We start from the raw sequence: 27,419 nt of genomic DNA, 5'->3' as shown, positions 1-27,419 counted from the left end.
GGAGCAAAATATTATGTTAATTAGAAATGTCCATAAGAGGCAACACCTGAATAGTAAGAATTTTAAGAGAGAAGAGAAAAAATGGAGAAAAGTAACTTTATCAAAAGAAAGAATTCAAGAAAATGCCCCCAGAACTAAAACCTTGAAGAGTTCCTATTACAATGTATCAAAAAAAACAAAAAAGACCTAGACCAAGGCCCACCATCTAAAAATTGCAGTATGTGGGAGACAAAGAGATCAGAAAATCTGTCAGATTCAAAAACAGAACACACAAAAATAGATCACATACAGAAAAACACAAATCAGAAGGTATCACGTGTCTCAATAGCAACATTAGAAGTTAAAAGACAACTCAAACAATGCCTTCAAAATCCTAGAATTCAGGGCCAGCCCTGTGACTGAGTAGTTACAGTTCCATGTGCTCCACTTCAGTGGTCCAGGTTTGCAGGTTCAGATCCCAGGCAGGGACCTACTCCACTCCTCAGCCATGCTGTGGAGGCATCCCACATACAAAGTGGAGGAAGACTGACATGTATATTAGCTCAGGACTAATCTTCCTCAAGCTAAAAAAGAGGAAGATTGGCAATGGTTGTTAGCTTAAGGTGAATCTTTCTCACACAAAAAAAAAAATCCTAAAATTCTATATCCAACAAAAATATCAATTAAATATGAAAGTATACTATAGATATTTTCAGACATGAAAATCTCAGAGCTTTTGCCTTCTACGCTCCTATTCTCAGAAAGCTAAGAGAATATGTGTTCCACCACAACTAGCAAAAGAAAAAGGAGGACACGGGATCCGGGAAACTGAGGAACCAACACCGAAAGGAACTACTGGAAATTCTGAGATTAACGGTAAAGAGAGATCTTGGGACAAAACTGTGTGCAGACCTTAAGAACAACAGTTCGGGGCCGGCCCCATGGCACGCTCCATTTCAGCAACCCAGGGTTTCGCCGGTTCGGTGCGATCCTGGGCGCGGACAAGAGACTGCTTGTCAGGCTGTGTTGAGGTGGCATCCCACATGCTACAACTAGAAGAACCCACAACTAAAATATACAGATACGTACAGGGGGATTTGGAGAGAAAAAGCAAGGAAAAAAAAGAAAAGAATAACAGTTCAGATTGTAAGCTGCAAGAGGACAGAGATTCCAAGAGAGAAGTCTCTGAAAGATGATTAACAGAATAGCTGAAGGATCTGAACACACTGAGAAGACACATTCACTACATTAACTTCTGGCAGAAAAATTAGTGACAAGTACAAAGAAAGCTAGAGTAAGTTATTAGCTCAAAGACAACAAAATTTAAGTAAGTTAAGTTACTTATTCATGTCAAAATTGTGACATAACTATATGGGAAAAAGAGGAGGATGTGAATTGTGTAAATCTAAGGGCAAGAGAACATAAGAGAGTGAAATCACTTTCTATAGCAGAGTTAGTAAATCATACCTAAAATTGAAAAATCATAAATAATTCAGATATATTATTTGAAAAACAGATATAAATTCATCCAAGGAGAAATAGCTAAGAGACTTGGATGGGTGTGGGGCTCACGGCTGGATGGAGGCTAGAACGGTGGGAGCAGCTGGGCTAGGGTATTGCTATATTTTGGTCTCTTATGGAAATATTTGACTTCTTAAATGTGATATATGCAAATCTTCAATACAATTTTGAAATAAAATAAAAGCAAACAAAACGGAATGAATTGAGTCAGGGGAAGATTGAGGAAACAGTTATGATGATATTATAATACTGCAAGAAAAAGGTAATGTTCCTTCAACTAGGGTGGTGTGAGCAGACAGCGAAAGAAGTAGTAATTCAAGATATTTTGGAGGCAGGCAGGACTTATTCAATAACTGGAGTCACACAGTGTAAGCTAAGAATGGGGTATCCAGAAGCATTAAGTTTCCCGACTTTCTGGTTTGAGCAACTGAGATGGGGAATACTGAGGCAAGAGATGACATCGCTTCAACAGTAGATAAGCAGTAAAAGCTCTGAGGATATGAATTACTTTTTTTCTTAAACCTAAAATTAGATTACAACTTTCAAATTCAAAACTACTAAAGGAAAAAAATAAAATGACAGAAGTAACTCTACAGTATAAAACATTGCTTGGTACTCAGCTTAGATATATGCTCGTTTCACATTATTCCTCTGTATAGACAGAAAATATTTAGTGGTAGACATTACAGTAACATAAAAGGACATATAACTATATTAAAAACATCAAACTGCTAGGAAACATTTTTCTTCTTTCTAAAAATCACCACATATTTACACAACTATACAAAGAGGCCATATTTTAGGACAAAATTCCTAGGATTAAACCCATAAATACTGAATTTGTTTTTAGCCAATTAATATAATTTCCAAATTTATATTAATAATATGAGCAAAGGGTCTCCATCAACCGATGTTAAACCACTCAAGGCAGCCGTCTGACATAGAGTGCAAACTCAATTACAGAGCTTTACACATAAAGCAGGTTTCATTGTCCTGTTACAAGTAAGGCTACACTATAAAGAATAAATATCTTTGCACCTTTTCTGACATTTCTGGTCCTTTCCAAAAGCACAGGCCGAGAAGCGAAATCACTAGGTCAAAGAGTACAAACCATTTCGAGGCTTTGATATCTGTCAAACTGCCCTCCTGAAATAGCAGAATCATTTATACTGCCACTACCAAGTGTCAGTTCCACAAGAGTCTTATCAAAATTGGGCACATTTAATTCCCTTTCTATATATTATTACTTTAATTTCCCCAACTCTAAGAGTAATTCTGTTTGTTAAATAGAGAGAAAATGGGGGTTGGGGGGTGAGGAGTGTGAATCACCTATAAATCCACCACCTGAAGCAAACCTACGTAAACATGCATCTTCCCAATCTTCTTCATGTGCATACAGGCGCCTGGTTTCTGTTTGTTTAAAATAGCTAATACACCTGTCCTTTTCCGTGTGATTTAATCTTTTGATTTTGTGCTTTAAAAGTCCTTCCTTCTCCAGCCACATGTAAAAGAATGAAAATTGACCATTCTTTTTCACCATTCACCAAAATAAACTCAAAATGGATCAAAGACCTAAAGATTAGACCTGAAACAATAAGTCTTCTAGAAGAGAATATAGGCAGTACACTCTTTGACATCAGTATCAAAAGGATCTTTTCGGACACCCTATCTCCTCAGATGGGGGAAACAATAGAAAGAATAAACACATGGGACTTCATCAGACTAAAGAGCTTCTTCAAGGCAAGGGAAAACAGGATTGAAACAAAAAAACAACCCACTAGTTGGGAAAAAATATTTACAAGTTATATATCTGACAAAGGGTTAATCTCCATAATATATAAAGAACTCACACAGCTCAACAACAAAAAATCAAACAACCCGATCAAAAAATGGGCAGGGGACATGAACAGACATTTCTCCAAAGAAGATACATGGATGGCCAATAGACACATGAAAAGATGTTCACCATCACTAATCATCAGGGAAATGCAAATCAAAACTACACTAAGATATCACCTTATACCTGTTAGAATGGCAAAAATATCCAAAACAAAAAGTGACAAATGTTGGAGAGGTTGTGGAGAAAAAGGAACCCTCATACACTGTTGGTGGGAATGCAAACTGGTGCAGCCACTATGGAAAACAGTATGGAGATTTCTCAAAAAATTAAAAACAGAAATACCATATGACCTAGCCATCCCACTACTGGGTATCTATCCAAAGAACTTGAAATCAGCAATTCCAAAAGTCCCATGCACCCCTATGTTCATCACAGCATTATTCACAACAGCCAAGATGTGGAAGCAACCTAAGTGCCCATCAACTGATGACTGGATAAAGAAGATATGGCTTATATACAATGGAATACTACTCAGCCATAAAAAAGGATAAAATCATCCCATTCACAACAACATGGATGGACCTTGAGGGTATTATGTTAAGTGAGATAAGCCAGACAGAGAAAGAGCAACTCTGTATGACTCCACTCATAGGTGGAAGTTAAACATATAGACAAAGAGAACTGATTGGTGGTTACCAGGGGAAAGGGAGGGTGGGGGGAGGGCACTAAGGGTGAAGTGGTGTACCTACAACATGACTGACAATAATGGCAACTGAAATTTCACAAGGTGGTAAACTATCATAATCTTGATAAAAAGTTTAAAAAAAAAGTCCTTCCTTCTCATCCTGAGAACAGACGTCTTAACAGCAGTAATAAAAATAATAGTTAACATTAATATAGAGATCACTACATGCCAGGCACTATTCTAAGTGCTTTATACATATCAACCCATTTGATATCAGAAATCCTATCTTCATCATTATAATCTACTATGATAAATAAGGGACCCAGACAAAAGTATCAGTGAATTATCGCTTTATTTTTTTTACATTAAATTTTTTTAATGCATTTTTGACTCCTCAAATAAGAAACATTAAGAGGTTCTGAAAAATCCATCCAGTTCTTGGAAGATTTGAACATGATTAATTTAATGGAAAAATGCTTTGCCCCTTTAAGAAAACTCTGTTGGAAATAGACTGAAAGAGGGGAGAACGAATGAATCTGTAGTCATATTACTTGGGAGCAAATGGATTAAAATACCACTGGAGCCCTCCACTCCAAAAAAATTTGTAATTAGAAAAGGTGAAGAAACAAGCAAGTTTTTTTAAACCTCTTACAATGGTAGTTTCTGTTCAGAAAACATTTCCCCTTTGAGAGAATGTTACATTGCTAGCCCATCTAATACAAAGACAAACAGAAGTATAAAGATGAAGATCAGATCAATGGTTGCCAGGAGCTTGGGACAGTCGGGGGGGGGGGGGCGGGGGGGAGGCAGGAGCAGGATGGCTGTGACTAGGAAGGGGAAACACAAGGGAGACATCTTTATGGAGATGGAGTAGTTCTGTATCCTGAGTGAGGTGGTAGTTAGACAAATCTACAGATATGATAAACTGTCATGAAACGACACAGACACAGTGTACAAATGTCCATTTCCTGGTTTTGATCTTGTACTATACTTATATAAGACGTAACTTCTGGGGAAAACAGGGTGACGGGTAAATGGGACCCGTCTGCACTATTTTTGCAACTTCCTATGAATCTACAATTATTCCTGTTTTACTTTTTTCCTAATTTCCTGTGAATCTGGAATTACCCCAAAATAAAAAGTTAAAAAACAGTAACAACAAAAACCCTTTCAGCAGATTATGAAGCTGAAATTGCACAAGGACTCCAGGAACTCACCCACTACTTTCCTCCTAAACTCTGACATGCACTCATGGTTACCTTAAAGGAATCTTGTCCTGCCCTATCTCTACCTCTCAACAGCCACTAAATTTCTCTGTGAGAACAAAATTGCTTTTCCCTTTGTCTCTATCTCTTTTTGTCTCAGACTCTAGAATCTTCCTCCAAGTGACACCAGAATACAATCTAAGAAATAAATTCTCTTACTAACGTCATCTTGTATTTGACAGCTTATCAGCCCGGTCGAGAGTTATTCTATAATAAAACATCTCCCACAAATACCAAAAAGTTGCAGTAAACTTTAGCGATTCAAAGAATGTATTTTTTTAGGGTCTGACTTAAGAATAGGACTGACTTAAGTCGAGTATACTATGTAAAAAAGCCTCCATTTTAGCAAAGGCTAAATGAAATATAGCAGTCTCAATACCTCTTAATATTTGTTCAAATGGATTTAACTTGCAATATTTTATTTTTTGCTGAGCAAGACAGGCCCTGAGCTAACATTCATGCCAAACCTCCTCCATTTTTTAGTATGTGGGCCACCAGCACAACATTGCTGCTAACAGAGTGGTTGTAGGTCGGCACCCGGGAATCGAATCCAGGCTGCTGTAGCAGACCATGTTGAACTCAACCACAAGGCCACCAAGCCTGGCCCAACTTGCAATTTTTAAATCAGGCAGTGAAGAGAAACCTTCTAGTAGCAACTCACATATATAAAGGCAATTTCTTAATTGTCATTAAAAGTATATTTGAAAGAATATTCAGAGACTCATTTTGAGCCATGAAACTGTCAAGCCCAATTTTCAACTGAGTTAATTTTGGAAGCACGTGTGAAGGCAAACACCACAACTGATGACCACCTACCCTATGAAAGAATTACTGAATTTCACGGGAGCCACAGCTTCTCTTATGTCTTGTAGGTTTGTTCTGTAAAGTCAAATTCTTGATCTAAATTTCATCTTGTAGGTTCCAACTCTCTTAAAAGGACTGTTCTAAGGGTGATGTTGTAGGGAGACCTATAGATAGAAGAAGAGAAAAGGCCAATATAGACCAGCATGTAGACAGAGATTGAGGGAAGAAAGAAAAAGCGATGGGATTGTAAAAGACTGTGTGTGAGGGAGCCTCCCAAGGAGAAGACAATTACCGCTGAGGTATTCCGATGCTCGAAAGTGGGACACTTTATGGGAATATACTAGCTCCATTAGCATTCAGCCTATATGGCCATTTAGAAAAAAGTCTCAGCCGCAAACGACGTGCTCCCTACAATTCCCATATTTTTAACTGACAGACTAAGCTTTGAAACTACATATCTCCAACATAACATGTTGTCAAAAATCTAACACCTTTTCTAATGTACTCACATTCTCTCCTCCCCCTCCTCCCGCCTCCTAATACACAAACGCGCCCCTATAACAAGATCAGAGATAAAGGCAGGAGCTCTCTTCTTCTACCACCGATGCCGTGATACACCTACTCTCCTAACCAACAATCTTCTCCTCCACCTTCTCCAGTTCTAATCTTAGCCTGACCTGACTATATATTAAGGAAGTTCATGCTGATGAACAGCAATAACATGAACTCATAAACAGCTGCACCCTGCTTCCAACAGAACAGTTAGTTTACTCCAGCCTCGAAGAAAAATTTCAAGTCTACACGTCTTCTTTGCTTTCTTCAAACCTTTCACTGTATTCATGGATTGTTTACATTTTAAATCTAACATAAATGATAATTTTCATTAAAACAAGGATAGAACTATGATATTCCCGATGTTCGACCCTTGGATGTTGCCGAGATTATAGTCTCTTTGCATACACAAGAAAGCTTGCATAGAGAAAGCTCTTTTTACATATTGTCCGAAACATCTCAATTGTTAAGTTCTTCAGAAACATTTTAATAAGATTCAGAATTACCTACTATGTCCTTTCCTTCCTTTAACCAGCATTATTCCTCCATCTCTAGAGTATCCTAGTTATACAGGAGCGCCTTTCCTATCCTTTGTATTTAATGTCTGTTTATGAATACAATCTAAATGACTTATTGTATGGACCTACTAGGACAAATAATAAAGGCAGAACTTTCCTCTTGAATGTCACGTGTCAGAGGACTTTCAGTCAGAGCCTGTCACTTTATGAACACATGAGAACCTCACAAGAGGCAAACATCATCCAATGTAATGACTATAGTACGGATTTCACGCACAATTCACCCCTTAAAAAATTAAGACTTACTGAAAGCACCAGAGAATTGCTACTGGGGAGAAACCTGACTGGAAGCAAGCTTTCTGCCATAACTCATCTTGTGTTGAATAACATAATACTTATCCTGAAGAGAAATCTCATTGAGGTAATGAATGTGGTAAAGCTTTCAGAAGAAACAGAAGCTTTATAGAGCATCAGAGAATTCGTAATAGACAAAAACAACAACAAAAAACCTATGAATGTAATAAACCTGGAAAAACCTTTAGAATAGTCACTTCTTCCTCAACATGAAAGAACTTACAATGGAGGGAAGCCATATAAACATGGAAGAGCTTTCTAAAAGAAAACAACCCTTCCTGATTAAAAGAGAAACCACACTGGGGAAATCTATCTATATAAGAAATGTGAGAAAACTTTAACAAGAGCTGAGCCTGACTAAACACCAGAAAATTCATACTAGAAATTAATGAATGTAAAGAACCGTTAACCTAAACGTGTGCGCTTACTAAAAGCATTAAAGAATTCATACGAGGGAAGAAATCTGAAAATGTTCTGAATTGTGGGTGGGGGAAAAGAAATCATTCCTGTTTCCACAGAAAGAACATTATTTTATAAAAGCCACATTCCTGGACTGAGTAGCGGATTTTACAGAAATGTCTCCAAACACGATAAACAGTGGGGGATGATATGCTTGTAGGCTCTAAAGTATAAAGCTAGGCAATGGTCACTTATCAAACTTAAATATCCAACAGGTATTATTCTAGGCACTAGAGATACAACGGTGAAAAGAGAAGACAAAAGTTTCTGCCGCTGTGGAATTTACGTTCTAGTGAGAAGACAAAAGACCTCCAATCTTTAAGAGCCTGACTCATGACTGCTCCCCAACCTTATTACCTCCTTAAGATTTCTGCAGTTTTGATCAAAATCATATTTATCACTGACTGAGAACTACACTTAACTGCAGCTCTGACTCTGAAGTCGCCACTAAAAATTATCCTACTTTCAGGAATTTCTCAAAGACCTACAAGGTATTTTAAAGATCAAGTAGTCCAAAATCCCTTATTATATGGGTTTAATAATTTAAAACGGCCAAAGACATGAAACAGATTGTATTAGTGGCAGAATCCATAAACGACAAAGTTGAAAGAAAAATGTAAGGCTTTTTGTTCTTTGCTTTTATGTTTTGCCACTAAAAAACATCTTCTAGACTTCTAAGCGCTTTAAAATAAGTTTTTAAATAAGCTAAGTTAAGTAATTAAGAATTTTTTGAACACCTACCAGAGAGCTGTGAATGTTGGACACTGATTACAAAGGAAAAAATTAAGAGGCAGCAAAATACATGGCAATTTGCCCCCAAAACCTAAAGAAAAAAGAGAGTGAGTGAGCACTCCGTGGAAGTAAGAGTTGCAAGGCCATGTTATCCGTGGTTGAGTGTAGATGACGGATGTACTGGCCTTTTTCCTTCTTTGTCATCACTATCATTACAGTTTCAGCAACCATATTCTTGTGTTTCTCTTCATCACTAAGAGATGGCTATTTAATGCAAGTGGGGGAGAACAGTGAAAAGCCTGGTTTCATGTGCGAGGGATCAGCAGCCACAGAAGCTTCCAAATTCGGCCCTGCTGCCTGGGCCAGTGGGCAAGTGAGGCTTCTCAGGACTTCTATAGCGCCAGCTGGGGAGCATCAGGGCAAAGTGTTCAGATGGAGAGAGTCGGTGTATAGATGGACAAATGAGCTGAGACCCGTTCTCAGGCCCCACAACGACAGACAGACACTCTGGAACGCTCCTGTTTCCAGAGCCAGTGAGCTGCAGCCTTGTACAAACACTGGAGTCTTTGAATAAACGTCCTTCCGAGTTGACAGGGAAGAGGGAGGGGAGAAAAGTTATTTGGGAGGTAAGATCTATTGGAGATACTGGAGACCAGGGGAAAGAGAATAGAGGGAAGGGAAAAGAACGACTCCTCGGTTTCTGACTAGTATTAAAATGGATAATGGTATAAATCACTCAGGCAGGAAACCTTAAAAAATGCAACTGGAGCAAACAATTTTTCTATGTAATTATACTCCTACTAAGTACTTTTCTTAATTACTGGTGAACTTCCCTTAGCATTAAATTCTTTTCATTGGTAAATATGTTTTTACAATCTTCTCTACAATAAAATAAAAAACTAAGAAATGAAGTACCAAAATCTGTTCTTTTATTTTCTTTCAATCTGAGGTAATTTCAAGTGTGATACAGAGTTGGAGGAAAACCAGGCTTAGCACTATGTTTGACTCAGATCTGCTCTTAAAGGCATGATTTTATTTGGCCAGTAGTCTACTGATAACTAAGGACAGTGCCTATATAATAAAAAATAATTTTTGAAACCTCAAAGAAAAGGCAGATAGTTTCTACAGTGAAATAAAAGGCTTGGAATTTTCCTTTCTTTACCTGAGCAATTTTGAGGTATACTGTGTAACAGACAGTGTAGATAAGCAGTTTTATTCTGAGAAAACAATTGCACTTCTTACAACTGTCCCTTTCTTCCCACAAGTCAAGAACAAGTTTAGGCAGAACAAACTTAGCTAAATTCTGCTTGACATGACAGACTCAGAAATACAGAATTCCACAAACTGGTAGGAATTATAGGGTCCTACTTCGGGAAGCGAATTCACGGGAGATACATATTTTACGCTCCAGGTAACTCAGAAATTGCCTCTGTTACAGAAAACTGAGCGGGACTCGTGTGAGTCAATCACCAGCCTGCAACTAAAACCACTACACCACGTAGCTGGATTCAGAGTCCAGACTCTTCCCAGTTCAAATTTAGTACACTTTTTATTTCAGAGAATGTGAATAAATTTTCAACTAAAATAAAGTTACATATGGATATAGAAACATAATAGTGAGCTTTGATTTCAATGGTTTTGGTGTAACAACTAAAGATCTTTTAAACAGTTTCGCAAAGTATATATATAGCTTTTTGGAAGTTTTATATGAAGTTATATATAGAGACGAACACTGGTATAACGGAACAGAAAGAAACATGAAGATAAATTCACTAGATTCAGTGATAATCACTATCTTTTCATGATATCTGAAGTTAAATTTTGATTTAACAAAAAGAATTCCTTCATTCTTTAATGAAGTTAATACTCTGACTACATAATGAGGTAGACACCATTTTATGTTTATAAATAAGACTAATACATTAGATTGGCTGACATCATGGCTTAAACAATCTTTTGTTAAATTTATCAATAGCAAGGGTTTTGCTATAATAAGCAAACAATATCTGTACATTTTGGAAAACAATCTGGCAGTGTTTAACAGGTTTAAAGGTCTTCATGCTCCACAACTCAGTAAGTAACGCGCTAGATGCTAGCCAACCATGCTGAGCTTTTAAAAAGCAAGCTAAAGACGACAAAAACAACAGGATTTGATTTACAGAAAGAATTAAAAACCTGAAATGGCATATACTGCTACCGGATACTTATAGAAAAAATATAACACAGCGCACAGGAATGACCTAGATCAACACTAGACAGCGGCTACTGTGGCGAGTGGAGAGAAGAGAGTGAACGTGGGAGAACGCAGAGCAGCCTCGACAGTCTGGGGAGGCAGGAACGTGGGGCTCACCGTATTCTTTATGGCTTGTTGTATGTCTTAGACATTTCACAATAAATTAAGAAACATTTTTCTGTCCGATGACACAGTCCTGTTCACGCTGCCAGATTTAACGTAATCTTGATAACTATATGAGACTGATATTTGGGGCTACATCGTTTCTTCCAATAGAGATACTGCTTCCATTTTTGAGAACAGTCTCTCATTGAACAAATATTTACTAAACACTATGTTCATTTTATCATTCTAAATATTGAGCTCCCACTACATGCCAGACAGATAGAAAAGTAAGGCAAAATTGTCAGTTTCTGCCCTCTCATAGCTTAAAATCCAGTGGAAGCAGCAAGCAAAAATCAGATAAGCACAAGACTGACAAGTCTTGATCACTCCTTCCTTCTTAAGAACACCTTCTTCACTTAGCTCATCAAATTCCAGACTAATCACCTCATTTTCCTCCTAAATCACTGGCCGCTGCTTATTAGCACCTTTTGCTAGTTCCCCCTAAACACTAAATAGGACCCTTCTTCTCTCTATTTTCACTCTCTTGGTGATCTCACCCACACTTTTAATATCTCTACACTGACATCTCCTAAACTTTTATTTCCAACCTGGACTGAAAATATATGCTAGTATATATTACCTAACTCAATCTTCTCCTTGGCTGTCTGACAGGAATGTAAAACTAAACATGTCCAAAGTCAAACTCTCCCTCTTTCCTCAAAATCTGCTCCTCTGGCCTTTTTCCACAAGGCTACATTGCACACAATATTCTATACAAAGGCAGCCCCAGGAATGGTGAAAACAATATAATAATAATTTTCCATCTAGACTACCAACCACACACTTTTGGTGTCAGGCCAACCTTGGCAGTGTCTTTGACTCCTCTTGCACATAATGTTTGACACCTTCTCACCACCTCTCTTCCACTCCCACTCTGATCTAAGCCACCTTGTCTCTCACTTGGTCTCCCTGATTCAGTCCTTGGTACCACTCCACCCTTGCCCCCACACTCATTTCCCCCCTTACCCTAGTCAGTAGTCAGAAAAGCTACTTAAAACCTAAGTCAGAAACTGTCGGTCCTCTGCTCAAAACCCTCCAACAGCTTCCTATCTTATTCAGAGTAATGGTCTACAAGGCCCTGTACCACCCAGACCTCACTCTACACTCTTACCTTCTACCATACTTCCTTGCTCACTCATTGTAGCTCACTGGCCTTTGCCCTGGTGGTTCTCTGCCTGGAACACTCTTTCTCCAAATACCCATATGGCTACCTCTCTCACCTCCATCAGTCTTTGCTGGGATGTTACCTTCTCAGGGAAGCCCTTCTAACCATCCTATCTAAACTCAGAACTCCCACTGCCCACACTCTGTATCCTCTTCTAGCTGCTTTATGTTTTTCATGACACGTTTGTCTAGCTCACCTCACTCAAATGTAAGATCCACAAGGGCAGGAACTTAGTCTGTTGGTTTACTGTTGTATCTCCAGCAAAAAAACAGTGCCTGGCACATAACAGACACCAGTTAAATACTTGCTGAATCACAACACATAAACGTAAAACTGCAACTGACAAGTCCAGTGAAGAAGCAGACAGTGCTAGAAGAGCTGCAGGAAGGCAAGAAAAGTTTACCAGAGAAAGTCCAACTTGATCTAAGAACGGAAAGATGAGGAGGAGTTAACTAGTTACACAAGCTCAGTGAGAGAGATTACAAGGCCAGGATAGCTGGCTCAGAAAGAGGTGGGAAGAACGTAAGATGCGGTTAGAGTAGGTAGGAAGAGGCAAAACTATGAAGAGATCTGTAGACCACTTAGGATAGTTTGTCTGTATCTTCAGAGCAACAGGAAGCCACTCAAGTATTTTAAGCAGAGGGATCATGTGAGCAGATTTACATGTTGAACAGATTGCCTGGGCTATTAGGTAGAGAAGAGTTTAGAAGGGTCAGGGAAGGCAGGTAGATCAGGTAAGGGGGACTGTAGTAATTCAGCTCAGATAAGATGGTATCCTGGATTGGGGTGTTGGGAATAGAGGGAGAATGGATAGACACAATACTTAGGAGGTTAAAAAAAAGAAAAATCAAGGGGCTGGCCCCGTGGCTGAGTGGTTAAGTTCGCGCGCTCCGCTGCAGGCGGCCCAGTGTTTCGTTGGTTCGAATCCTGGGCGCGGACATGGCACTGCTCATCAGACCACGCTGAGGCAGCATCCCACATACCACAACTAGAAGAACCCACAACGAAGAATACACAACTCTGTACTGGGGGGCTTTGGGGAGAAAAAGGAAAAAATAAAATCTTTAAAAAAAAAAGAAAAATCAATGAGGGGCTGGCCTGGTGGTGTAATGGTTAAGTTCACATGATCCACTTTGGTGGCCCAGGGTTTGCGGGTTCAGATCCCAGGCACAGAGCTACACTGCTCTTCAAGTCATGCTGTGGCAGCCTCCTACACATAAAATAGAGGAAGACTGGCATAGACGTTAGCTCAGGGCCAATCTTCCTCAAACAAAAAGAGGAAGAGTGGTAATAGATGTTAGCTCAGAGCCAATTTTCCTCACCAAAAAAAAAACAAGATTTGGTGTTAAATTAGATCAGGGAGTGGGGTCAAGAGAATTTTAAGATTTACTTCTAAATTTCACAAAGTAGTATTAGATGTCCCGGGGAAATAAAAAAATTCCCATCAACTTGATGTCTACGTCTTCAAGCAGTCATTATCTACATCTTCAACATCCAAGCCCCTCACCACAAATGGCTATTGAGCGCTTGAAACGTGGCTACTCTAAATAAAGATGTGCTGTAATTGTATGACATAACCTGAATTTCAAAGTCTTAGCACGTAAATAATAACGTAAAATACCTGAATAATTTTTATACTGATTACAACTTAAAGCAATAATATTTTGGATGAAGTAGGTTAAATAAAATTATTAAAAGTAATTTCACCTGTTTCTTTTTACTTTGTAATGTGCCTACTAGAAAATGTAAAGCTCTATAAGCTGCTCACATTACATTTCTATAAGACAGCACTAATCTCACATGAAACAGCAAGATAGTCATTGCAGTTTATTCAAAAGGAAAAATTATGTCTAAGGAGATTTCAGGGCAAAAAATGTAATTTCTGTAAAGAATTTAGTTTGTTTTGTTCAGGGATATAAGGAAATGAATATTTCAGTTTTTGTTATTTAAATACAAAAGCCATTTTCTATTTGTGCCTTATTAAACAGATTGTTCCTCTTCCTCTATTGCTAATCTAATGGTTCTATTGAGAGAATCCTTGGCAGTATGGGGGAAAAGTCAGGAAACCACAGAATTGTGGAAATTACAGAGATTCGGAGATCATTTAGGCTCACCACTTCATTCTGTAAGTGACAAACTTGAGACACTAAGATGTTAAGTAACTTACTTGAAAATCACAGGACTAACGCTGTGAATACCATGGAAGACACAGATGTTTTCCCTGACTCATAGCTATCATAGTGTTCAGGGTCACCATAGACTTGTATATACTAAAACACACTATATTTTGTTCCCAAAAGAAGTAAAAAATTACCTATCTTATGGTACCAAATGTCACTATTATCAATGGCTTAGTTTTGGGGTACAAAATCATATTATATTCTTACTTGATAAGAGTGGAAAAAGCATCTGCTTTTAGAATCTGAAACCCCGTTCCAACACTTAGTTGTGTATCAAAGACAACTGTGATTCCGTTTTCTCATCAGTAAAATAGATTTACCATACTTAGGTTGACACATACACACACACACAGCATAACAAATGGCATATAGTGTGTAGATGCATAACAATTGTTAGTCTCCTTCTTTTTAATAAAAACAAAAAATGCCTTTCTTGATCCTCCCTCTTCTCTCCAAAATGTCAACACACAGTCATCTTACAAAGTCATAAAATAAAGGTGCAAGGGAAGAGACTACTGGAGTGAGCTGTGAAACCCAATTTCTTATTCCTGTCCTCCCAGTAAAAAGCTTCAAAGGCCTTGGGTAATCACTCCATCTCTCTAAGTCTATTCCTTCCTTCAGTCAAGTGATGAGGCCTAACCAACCAAAATGATTCAGAGTCCTACTGACAACTCAGCGATGTCTTGCTATGATTGCCACATATGTTTCTGAGGGCTGAATAACAGAAAAGTTACATCAAAAGCTTTAAATATTTAAAAATTAATATGAAGTATAGTTTGACATTTCTAAAACTTAATTTGGGATACTATACTCGATCATTTTGTATATTTAAAAGGAAAGTTCTTAAAACTACTCACATCCGGTTGAATGGCTTTAAATACTGGAACATCCATTAGCGTTATCTGACCCTGAAACAAAAAGTAAAAAGTGACGATTTCTTCTTTGGAATTTACAATATGACATATATGCTAAATTAAAATTTTAAATTAAAATTCTGTACTAAAATATCTTGAATACTCAAATCTTTACTAGAAAAAAGTATCAATTTTATGTGCTTAGAGAAAATGAAAATTTAGCCCTTGTACCATTAAATATAATTATTCCCAATTATCTCATGCCTATTAGTATTTTCTTACGAGATAAATGAGGTAAAGTTAGAAAGTAAAAACATAATTTAAAAAATGGAGACACATCATATACACATTAAATCAAAATAAAAAAAAATCAGGGGCCGGCCCGGTGGCACAGCAGTTAAGGTTGCATGTTCCACTTTGGCAGTCCGGGGTTTGCCAGTTCGGATCCCAGGTATAGACATGGCACCGCTTAGCAAGCCATGCTGTGGTAGGTATCCCACATATAAAGTAGAGGAAGATGCGCACGGATGTTAGCTCAGGGCCAGTCTTCCTCAGCAAAAAGAGGAGGATTGGCAGCAGATGTTAGCTCAGGGTTAATCTTCCTCAACAACAAAAACAAAAACCAGATCTACTGGTTCATGGAGAAGTGCTGTTGTGACTATTAAATGGTAATATAAAATCTGATATTAACAGAAAGGTTTTCTTCCCAATCTATAAAAAGTAATGAGACTATAATAGTGACAACTCACATCTAAGGACTTCACATGGCTGTGGACCTATCTCACTTATGGCCACAGATGTAAAACAAATCCAACAATATATCAAAGAATAACATGCTATGACCAAACACAGTTTATTCCTGGAATGCAAGAGTGGTTCAATATCAGGAAATCTATATGCCCTGTTAATAAGTTAAAGGAGAGAGAGAACATAAATAAATGAACATTTATGTCAGTTAAGAAAAGTTTTTCTAGATATCTTTTATGATATTGCAATAATGCCTTCAAATTTCATTTTTCAATTTTTTAATTTACAAAAAAGTAAAAATACTTCTTATATATGTCAAAAAGTACAGTTGGCTCGGGGAGGTGGTATAGGTTGGGATGAAAGCAATTACCATAAAGGTAAACACCGATTTACTACTTACCGAGCTAAAAGTGCAGCTTAAGAAGCTGCTCTAAAACTACCCACCACTCTTCTGACCTTCCCAGTTTCACCCTCTGATTCCTCATTGTTGTGCGACTTTCTCCATCAATTCCCACAACCAGCTTCTTCCTTTTTTTTTTTTTTGCCACCCCTCTGCTGGGGCTACAAATTCTAACTCAACACAGCACCAATACATAAATTTTGTGCAAAAACTGGAGAAAGGAGAGGTGGGAAGCTTACCGCATATTCTTCCGGTGTAACCTTAAGAACATCAAATACCACAGCATCAAAGCTTTTCTTCAATTCAGAACCTCTGTCACTTAATGATTCAGAACTGCTACTTTTCTGTTAAATGGAAAGAAAATGCAGTCATTTTAATACTGTCTCACAGCCAATGTCATAGAAACTAGATTGGCATTAAAAACTGAGTAAATTAAGAACAGTGGGGTAACAAATGCTGTACAAAAGCTGGGCACAACATGCTGCTTAGTTGGAAAGAGTATGACATAAAGAGTCAGGCAACTTGAAATCTAATGTTAAACTTTAGACTGTTAGGCTCTTCAGTAAGTCATTTTCTTGTCTGCCAGTTTCCTCATCCTGACATCCTATCGATTTCCTACAGAAATAAAAGATTTTGGGGCCGGCCCAGTGGTCCAGTGGTTGTTTTGCAAGTTCCACTTCGGCAGCCCAGGGTTCGCCAATTTGGATCCCAGGTGCAGACATGGCACCACTTGGCACGCCATGCTGTGGCAGGTGTCCCACATATAAAGTAGAGGAAGACGGGCATGGATGTTAGCTCAGGGCCAGTCTTCCTCAGCAAAAAGAGAAGGATTGGCAGCAATTAGCTCAGGGCTAATCTTTTTCAAAATAAATAAATTAAAAAAAAAGATTTTAATAAGTTCAATGATTCCCAAATGAGGTAAGGGAAGTTCAAGGAGAAGAATACATCTGTTTATAATTTTTTAAACTAATTTTTATTAAGAAAAAGGCAAATTACTTTCATAACATAAACCATAAGAAAACATTCAGAATTCCATTAATTAAATAATCCAGCCTTCTTTATTAAGTGACGTCTGTCTGTGATTATAAAAATTAATATCATTCTTCCTATTATATTACAATTTAAGTGTTTTCTGCTTTATGGTTACTATTTTAACTTTGAATTTGCTGTTGCTGTATGTGCAACAAAAGGTGGCTTTTGGCTCTGAAAATAAAATCTTATGTCTGTTCAATTTCCAGTTCATCTACACCATGAGATAAAAATGTATTCTGCATCAGTTGGCTGACATCAGAGCATAATGACTGTAAGAACATTTGGATCATGCTCTATTAAATGGCAGCAGGATATCAGGCTACAGTTAACGGCACAAAAAATTAACCAAAGTTTCAGTTACCAAGGTATAACATATATGTCAACCTACCAGCTGTTATATATCAGTTTTGAGCACTTGTCACTATTCCTCATTTTTACCTTTTCCCTCCTTTTAGCTGCAGCTAAATAGCAAAATCATTACAAAGGAAGGGATTTATCATTAATTGTGGAACAATCTCAACCATTATGACTTCAAATATTTCTTCTACTCCCTTTTTCTTCTTCTGGTAGTTCCATTACGTGTGTGTTACACCTTCTGTCATTGTCCCACAATTCTTGGATATTTTGCCCCATTTTTTATTCTACTTTCTCTTTGCCTTTCAGTGGGGGAAGTTTCCACTGACATACCTTCAGGCTCACAGACTCTTCCTTCAGCTATCTACTGCTCACCAGTCTACTTGTAAGCCAACCAAAGTCATTCGTCATTTTTGTCACAATGTTTTTGATTTCTAGCATTTCCCTTTGATTCTTAGAGCTTCAATATTCCTACTTACATTGTCCATCTGTTCTTGCATGCTGTCCATTTTTTCTATTAGAGCCCTTAGGATTATTACTCATGGTTATTTTAATTTCAAGTCTGATAACTCCAAAATCTCTGCCATATCTGAGTCTGGTTCTGTTGCTTGTTTTGTCTCTTCAGACTATGTTTTTTCTTATTTTTTAGCATGGCTTACAATTTGCTGAAAGCCAGACATGACATACTGGTAATAGGAACTGAGGTAAATAGGCCTTTAACGTAATTTACATTTTTATACGTTAATAGATCTATATTTTAAGAGAAGGCGGAAAATACATATTTTTAACCTTATTTTCTTGCCACAGCAGTAGGACAATTTCAAAGGTAGATCTTCCCCCTTCTTCTCACATACTAAGTTATTCTACTCTGAGGCCTGAGGTAATTCATTCACTTTTAGGAAAGTCAACAGAATTTTTTATACAAGTGAAATGACCTATTTTTAACAAATAATTGTGTACTGTTTCCTGTAATACCAGACTAAATGATTCAAGATATATAGTTATTAATATACTATACAACACATACACACACATATATTCAAGATATATGGTTATAAATATACCAAGTAAACATAAATATAATACAAACATATATAGAAACATCATATAATCCCTGCCTCAAGGAGGAAGAAAACCTATGTTTAAATAAATGGAAAAAATTATTAAAAAGCGTTTTTTTTTTAAAGTGATAATTTCAAAAACAAGAAAATTTCTATGTGTTTAGGGAATCAGGAAAAGACTTTATGATAAGTATAGCATTTGAAATAGGTTTTGAAAGACAGACAAAGTGTCTTTTCTGTGCAGTGACAGGCAGGGGCACATGGAATGAGAGAGAAACTGCAGGTAGAAAAACTGACACGGGCAAAGGTCTAACAGAAGCAGGAAAAGCTCAGGGTTTATACGAACATCAGCAAGAAGGAGGATTCTTTCACTAGAATGTAAATTTCAAGTAGAGGATTAGTAGCAGTTAAATCGATTAGAAAGGAAAGTTAGGGACATTTTGAGAAAAGTCTTGAATGCAAGGCTGAGTGTCTTCTATTTAATTAGTAGGCAATGAGGAACCACGGACAGTTTGGGGATACTATCAAGTTTAACAGCTGTATTTTAAAAATACTAAAATTGAATCAGAGTCAAATGGACCAGAAATAGCAGAGAATAGAAGCACAAGATCAAACTAAAGGCCACTGCAATACTCTAGGCAAGAATAAATGACCAAATAAAGAGGGTACTAGTAGAAATAAGGAGGAAAAGGACTAGATCCTAGAGACAAGGTGTGGTGGACAGGCTCTATGATGGCTGCCAAGCATCTCTCTCTCTCTCGGTAGTCACGCCTTTGTGTAATTCTCTTCAATTCAGCACGGGAAGGAACTGCAACCTGTTTCTAACCAACAGAATAGAGCAAAGATGATGGGACGTCACTTCCGTGATTACATTACAGAAGACTGTAACTTCTGTTTTCCTAGTGGACTCTCCCTGTTGTGATGAGAAAATGGTTACATTGGGCAAAGGGGAAGCAAGTTAACGACAAATCTAAAGATTTAAACTTAGATAGCTAGGGAAATGGTGATGCTATTAAGAGAAGTCAGAGAAAAAGGTGGGGCTATTTTCTTCTTTTTTTTTTTTGAGGAAGATTAGCCCTGAGCTAACATCTGCCAATCCTCCTCTTTTTGCTGAGGAAGACTGGTTCTGAGCTCACATCGGTGCCCATCTTCCTCTATTTTATATGAGGGATGCCTACCATAGCATGGCTTGCCAAGCGGTGCCATGTCTGCACCCGGGATCCAAATTGGTGAACCCTGGGCCACCAAAGCAGAACATGCGAACTTAACTGCTGTGCCACTGGGCCGGCCCCTGGGCTATCTTCTTTACAGGTTGTGAAGTAGAATAGTAATAAGTAACTTGACTTGTTCATATTCTAAGTAAAATGTCTGGTCCATCAGAAATGCTTAATAAAATTTATGAAGGAAGCCAGAGCTGGAGATGAAAATACAGAAATCATCTGCATAACAAAAATAACCGAAATCATAGACTTAGAATATTTTCAATGATAGCAAGGCCTAAGTAACTGGCTGGGGCAAAACGGAGTTGAGGTTTGAGGCCAAGGAACTTTGGGGCCAAGATATTAAAGAGTCATAAACATTATTCCCATCCTATACAGTAAGAAAAAAATAACAGAGAAATATATAGGAGCTAGATGCTAAAGTTATAAGGAAAGCAGGCAAGTACCCTAGATTTACAGACAAATAAAAAAAGAAAAAGAAGTGAGGCAAAAATAAAATCACAATTCACTAACTAGAGAGATGAGCTTCTAGTTCAGTCTTTGTCTCCATTTTAACACTCTAACCTACATCACTAGAGCAGTCCAGCCTAATGGTCCTTTGATCTCCTTCAATAAGCATGGAATCAAGGGATCTAGACAATGTCCAAAATTATGTGATTCCAAATAAAAGAATCTTTCTTCGCCTCACTTGTACCATTGCCCTCAAGGTTCATCTAATGTAAAAATACCCTAAAAAGAAATTCTGTATAAGACTAAACCCAAGAATGGGTTTTAAGTAATCATTATTTGTCAAGTATCTTAAGTGGATAGGGATTAACTCTTTCCACGAGTGACATCAGCATCATGGTGGAGTGAGCTCTTCCCTTAGACTCTCCCCCCTAAGATACAATGAAAAGGTCATTCATAAACTGACAGACGACATCCATACAACAGACATGTGGGAGACCCATGCAGCCATATGCTGGACACCCTGGGACACAGTGGACAGAGGGAAGTGACTCCCTCTCCCTCCACAACGGCAGTGATCTACAGCATGGGACCTCATGCAGCGACCGCTGTGCGACTCTAGAGGAGAAGGGGGAAAAGGCAGCCTTTCATAGGAATGCTTTCACTCTCAGAGTTGCCTCCTAGCCTGCAGGAACACTCCACACCAAGGCAGCTAAGCCACTGTAGGGGTGCACCCACCAAGCTGAGCAGCCCAGGCAGGTAGCCAGAGAGTGCAGAGCAGGGGCAGGAAAGAAGGTCACCCCACCCAACCCCACCAGGCACAGCAGCTCGGCCAGACAGCCAGGTCAGGGGGTAGCTGCCAGAGCACCTGCACCTATGTGTGTAAAGCAGCAGTGGCAAGACGCAGAGAGCCCTATTGGCCCTATTGGCACAGCAGTGGATGGGCAGAACTGCCAGGGGTCATGGTGGGCTCAGAAAACAAAGCTCCTGTCCCCCCTAGTGGTGGGAGGTGAAATGTGCAATACTACCACTACGTGACAGCAAAAGTCCACCCCATCAAATTGCATGAAGAAATACACTAATACTCCAGACCAGAAGGAAAGTGACCAGTACCCAGAAACAAATCCTGAAGGCACAGAAATTTACAATCTAAATGACAGAGAATTCAAAGTAGTCATCATAAAGAAATTCAAGGACTTACAAGAAAACTAAGAAAGACAGTTCAATGAACATAGGAATAAAATTAATGACCAGAGGGAATTCCTCAAAAAAGAGATTGAAACTATAAAAAAAAAAGCCAATCAGAAATGTTGGAGATGAAGAACACAATGAATGAAATAAAATGAAATCTGGAACCCTTAAAAAACAGAGCTGATACTATGGAGGACAGAATTAGTAACTAAGAGCACAGAAATACACAAATGCTTCAGATGGAAGAGGAGAGAGAACTAAGACTAAAAAGAAACAAATTCTCCGAGAAATATCTGACTTAGTTAGGAAATGTAACATAAGGATTTATAGGAATTCCAATGGGAGAAGTGAGGGAGAAAGGAGCAGAGAGCTTGTTCAAAGAAATAATAGCTGAGAACTTCCCAAACCTCAGGAAGGAGCTAGAATTACATGTAAGTGAAGCTAACAGAACTCCCAATTACATCAATGTAAAAAGACCTTCTCCAAGGCATATATTAGTAAAACTGGCAAAAGTGAACGACAAAGAAAAAATACTAAGGGCAGCAAGGCAGAAGAATATAACCTACAAAGGAACCCCTATCAGGCTGTTAGTGGATTTCTCAGCAAAAACCTTACAGGCTGGGAGAGAGTGGAAGGATATATTAAAAATACTAAGACAAAAACTTTCAGCCAAGAATACTCTATCCAGTGAAATTATCCTTCAGATATGATGTAGAAATAAAAACTTTCCCAGATAAATAAAAGCTGAGAGAGCTCACTGTCACAAGACCCCCTCTACAAGAAATGATCAAGGCCCTCACACCTGAACAAACAAAAAAAAAAGTTTACAAATCCTTGAGCAAGGAGATAAATAGGCAGACAAAATCAGAAAATTATAGTTCTCTATCAGAACAGATTAGCAAAAAATTATAAGAAAAAATTAAAAGAAAAATTCTAAGATAAAGATAAAGGAAAGGAAAGCATCAAAAGTAACTATAATCACTTCACTTTAATCACAAACTCACAACACAAAACAGAACAAGTTGTCACAACAATAACTTGGAAGGGGAAGAGGACAGGGATGGAACATGCTTAGACTATGGAAATAAGAGGCTATCAGAAAATGGACAATCTCATCCACAAGATCTTTTATACAAACCTCATGGTAACCACTAAACAAAAAATCAGAACAGAGATACAAACGATAAATAAAGAGAAAACTGAGAAAACCACCATAGAGAATCACCAAACTGAAGTGGCAGTCGGAAATACACGGGATGAGAAACAAGGGAAATACAGAACAATTGAAAAACAAGTGATAAAATGGCAGTACTAAGCCTTCATATATCAATAACCACTCTAAATGCAAATGGATTGAATACTCCAATCAAAAGACACAGAGTGGCTGGATGAATTAAAAGACAAGTTCCAGGCTTAAACAAGACCTAAGACAAGTCCTAGGCTCAGAGTGAAGGGATGGAAGATGATACTTCAAGCAAATGACAAACAAAACAAAGCAGGTGTTTCCATACTTATATCAGACAAAGTAGACGTCAAGATAAAAAAGGCAATGAGAGACAAAGAGAGGCAGTATATAATGATAAAAGGGACATTCCATCAAGAGGACATGACACTTATAAATATCTATGCACCCAACACAGGAGCACCAAAGTGCATAAAGCAACTACTAACAGACCTAAAGGGAGAAATTAACAGCAACACAATAATAGTAGGGAACCTCAACATCTCAGTTACATCAATGGACAGATCACCCAGACAGAAGGTCAACAAGGAAATAGTGAAATTAAATGAAAAATTAGATGAAATGGACTTAATAGATATATACAGAATACTCCATCCATCCAAAAACAGCAGAATACACATTCTTCTCAAGTGCACATGGAACATTCTCAAAGACAGATCATATGTTGGGACGCAAGGCAAGCGTCAATAAATTTAAGAAGATTGAAATCATATCAAGCATCTTTTCTGAGCACAATGCTATGAAACTAGAAATCAACTACAAGAAAAAAGCAGGCAAAGTCACAAATATGTGGAGACTAAACAACATGCTACTGAACAACTAATGGATCAATGAAGAAATTAAAGGAGAAATCAAAAATATCTGGAGACAAGTGAAAATGAAAATACATCATACCAACTCATACAGGTTGCAGCAAAAGCAATACTAAGAGGGACATTCAAAGCAATACAGGCCCGCCTTAACAAACAAGAAAAAACTCAAGTAAGTAATCTTAAACTATACCTAACAGAACTAGAAAAAGAAGAACAAAGCCCAAAGTCAACAGAAGAAGGGAAATAATAAAAATTAGAGCAGAAATAAATGAAATAGAAACCAAAAAAAAAAGTAGGATCAATGAAACTAAGAGCTGTTCTTTAAGAAGATAGATAAAACTGACAAACCATTAGCCAGACTCACTAAGAAAAAAAGAAGGTTCAAATAAAATCATAAATGAAAGGGGAGAAACTACAACAGATACCATAGAAATACAAAGGATTATAAGAGAATACTATGAAAAACTATATGCCAACAAATTGGGCAACCTAGAAGAAACAGATAAATTCTTAGACTCATACAACCTCCCAAAACTGAAGCAAGAAGAAAGAGAGAATCTGAATAGACTGATGAAAAGCAAAGGGATTGAAACAATAATCAAAATCTCCCCAAAAATAAAACTCCAGGACCAAATGGCTTCTCTGGAGAATCTACCAAACATTTGAAGATTTAATACTTACCCTTCTCAAATTATTCCCTAAAACTGAAGAAGACAGAATACTTCCTAACGCATTCTACAAGGTCAACATCACCTTGATCCAAAGCCAAAGACAACACAAAGGAGGAAAATTTACAGGCCAATATTGCTGATGAACATAGATGCAAAAAGCCTCAACAAAACATTGGCAAGCCGAATACAGCAATACATTAAAAGGATCATACACCATGATGAAGTGGGATTTATACCCCACTTGATGGTTCAACATCCGCAGAGATGGTTCGACATCCGCAAATCAATCAATGTGATACATCTCATTAACAAAATGAGGAATAAAAACCACATGATCATCTTGATAGATGCAGAGAAAGCATCTGACAAGATCCAACATCCATTTATGATAAAAACTCTCAATAAAATGGGTATAGAAAGAAAGGACCTCAACATAATAAAGGCCATATATGGCAAACCCACAGCCAACATCATACTCAACAGTGAAAAACTGAAAGCCATCCCTCTGAGAATAGAATTAACTTTCTAGGATGTACAGTGAACATGCGAATGGCACAATTAAAACAGTCTTTTAAAAAACTAAGAAATTTGTAGCCCTTTTTCTCAAGTTCTGATTTAAATCTATGACCAACCATAATGCTTGAAAAATCAGAATGCCAGCTAAGAAACCTCACAACTAAACTTGTTAAATGCCTTACCTCAGACGCAGTAGCAGCAATATTAACATTGCTTGCCTGCCCGTTCATTAGGTCCATGCTTCCCACAACATCAGTCTCTGACGCTAGGTTATCAGCAACAGAAGACTGATTGGTTCACGTCCAAGGCCGCAAATACATTATTATTCCTGAAAAAAACAGGCAGAATATTTTAAATGTGTGTCATATTGTAAGTTTAAGAAAATAAATCCATGCCTATCACCATGCCAAGGAATACAATACCTCAACTTTACTGAACTCTATTTTATTTCAGTTAAGTCACTAAATCCAGTTTGAGGACAATCCTGTATGCTATTTTCAAATGATCAGAAACACCATGGACAGTGTTCAATACATGTTGCTGTTATGTTCTTCATCAGCAAAGCAAAAGCATAATTTATCACATTGTGAGAAAAATTCAAAAACGTGGCAGAGTAACACGGCATAACACAATACATTTTTTGAGATCTAAATGATATCCCTAAATCAACAATACTGAGTAAGTTTACCACTGCTAATGATCTAGTTTATAAAGATATCACAAATAATCAAAATTAAAATATTATGGAACATGTCATAAAAATACCGTGATAAATGACATTTATCCGCATAGGGTTTTAAAGTTTATTGAATATCGTCAATCCATTATCTCACTGATTTTCACAACTGCTATGAATAAGACTAATTAAGGAAGATATACTCATATAACACGAAGAAACAGAGCCTCTGAGGACCCAGGCTAGTAAATGAGGAGCCAAGAACAAAATTCAAGCCATTCCAGCCAAATATTCTCTCCACAACACTATGTTTCTTTCCACTTTACTGGACGTCAGAGTATCTGCTTGAGGTTCTAACCCCTTTCCACAAGTAACTTGCCGCATAGCACCACATTGGGAACTTCACCTGTCTAGAACGGAATTTCCCTCTCCGTAAAATGACAAGAGTAAATGGACTTCAAGGCCCCTTTCCAACTTTAAATTTCTATGATATTTTTCATAATAGAAATGATGTGTCCATAATTACATATTTCAAACTATAGCCACTTCAAAAACTGAGTTTGAAATATCAATAATAATTCTCCTGCTGCTGTTTCCTCTCTCTGGAGAAGCAATACAGGACGGCGATTTTGAAGCAGGCTCTAGGACAAGACTGCCTAAGTGTGAACCCAGTAAACTGTTTAACTTTTCTGTGCTCAGTTTCCTTACCTATGAAACAGAGATAACAACAAGCACCTAGTTCATAGAGTTGTGTGAGGAAAAATGAATTAATACATGCAAAGCAGCTAACACAGTGCTGATGCATGGTAAGTGTGCTATTCTGATGATGCAGATTTTATTATCTACTTAATCCACACAAAGCTTAAATTCAATGGAGTCTTCTAATTAAAGAAGACAAAAACCTTAGAAACACACCTCTAGCAAAATACATGTTGGCGGGCATCACCAAAATCCTAACCGCAAACACAATGAGTGAGAATGCCTAAAATCTGTTTCCTAGATGTAGCAAAACATTCCTGGTTTCAAATGCTTAAAGATTATTACTAATGACAGCAGCCTTCAGTCACATCTTAACTTTACCCACATTTCTTCAGATATATCCTAAGTATCTGCTAAGAGCAAACACTATCCTAGAATTTTTTAAATGAGAAATATATCAGAAATAATGAATTTTTAAAACCATTTAGAAAATCAATGTGAAAATGAATGGAGCACAGAAATACTTAAATTTCCTCCAATCTACAGTATCTCATTTTATAAGCTTATCCTTACAACACTATTAAAGATCAACTTATATTTACACTGCTATTCAAAATGAGTTTGGTAATCCAAATTCTCTCTAAAGGTGCACTCAGTTTGCAATGAAATGTTTTGAAGTAACTTCATTTCATTCCACATTCCATGCATAAAGATTAATTCAGATATGAATCCATAAATCAAGAGTGCCCCCTAGTGTTAAGAAAAAGATTTTAATTAAATTGTTAAAGGATAGGTACCCTTAATCAACTTTACATATCAAATATATAAATTTTATTACTATTATTTACTGAAAAAGAGGTAATACAGACCAGGAATAAACATTAATATATTTTTAAACTATAACAGTCAAGAATCAAGTTTTTTCTGCCTGCTTTTAATTAAAATGTCATTAAAATATTCCATGAAAATTAAGGTCATATTAAAATCCATTACAAGTAATAAGAAAAAAAAGCACAGCACAGCATACCTTAAAGAAAATCTTAT

The 27,419-nt window shown here is 37.4% G+C and overlaps 1 protein-coding gene across 25 annotated transcripts in view; it reads right to left on the bottom strand.

The window, feature by feature from the left end:
• RALGPS2 (Ral GEF with PH domain and SH3 binding motif 2) overlaps positions 1-27,419 on the bottom strand; it is a 156,108-nt gene that overhangs the window by 95,131 nt on the left and 33,558 nt on the right. For all 25 annotated transcript variants that reach the window (XM_023640617.2, XM_023640622.2, XM_023640619.2 and 22 more), the window contains 3 exons: positions 25,183-25,328; positions 16,693-16,797; positions 15,310-15,360 (listed from right to left, as the gene is read on the bottom strand). In XM_023640617.2, coding sequence (XP_023496385.1) covers positions 15,310-15,360; positions 16,693-16,797; positions 25,183-25,239 — 213 coding nt within the window. In that variant the 5' untranslated portion in view covers positions 25,240-25,328. The remainder of the gene's footprint in view (positions 1-15,309; positions 15,361-16,692; positions 16,798-25,182; positions 25,329-27,419) is intronic.

This window comes from Equus caballus, chromosome 5, assembly GCF_041296265.1.
Source record: "Equus caballus isolate H_3958 breed thoroughbred chromosome 5, TB-T2T, whole genome shotgun sequence".
NCBI classification, from domain to species: Eukaryota; Metazoa; Chordata; class Mammalia; order Perissodactyla; family Equidae; genus Equus; species Equus caballus.
Note: the sequence above shows the minus strand (reverse complement) of the source record. Positions and strands in the feature narration are given on the sequence as shown.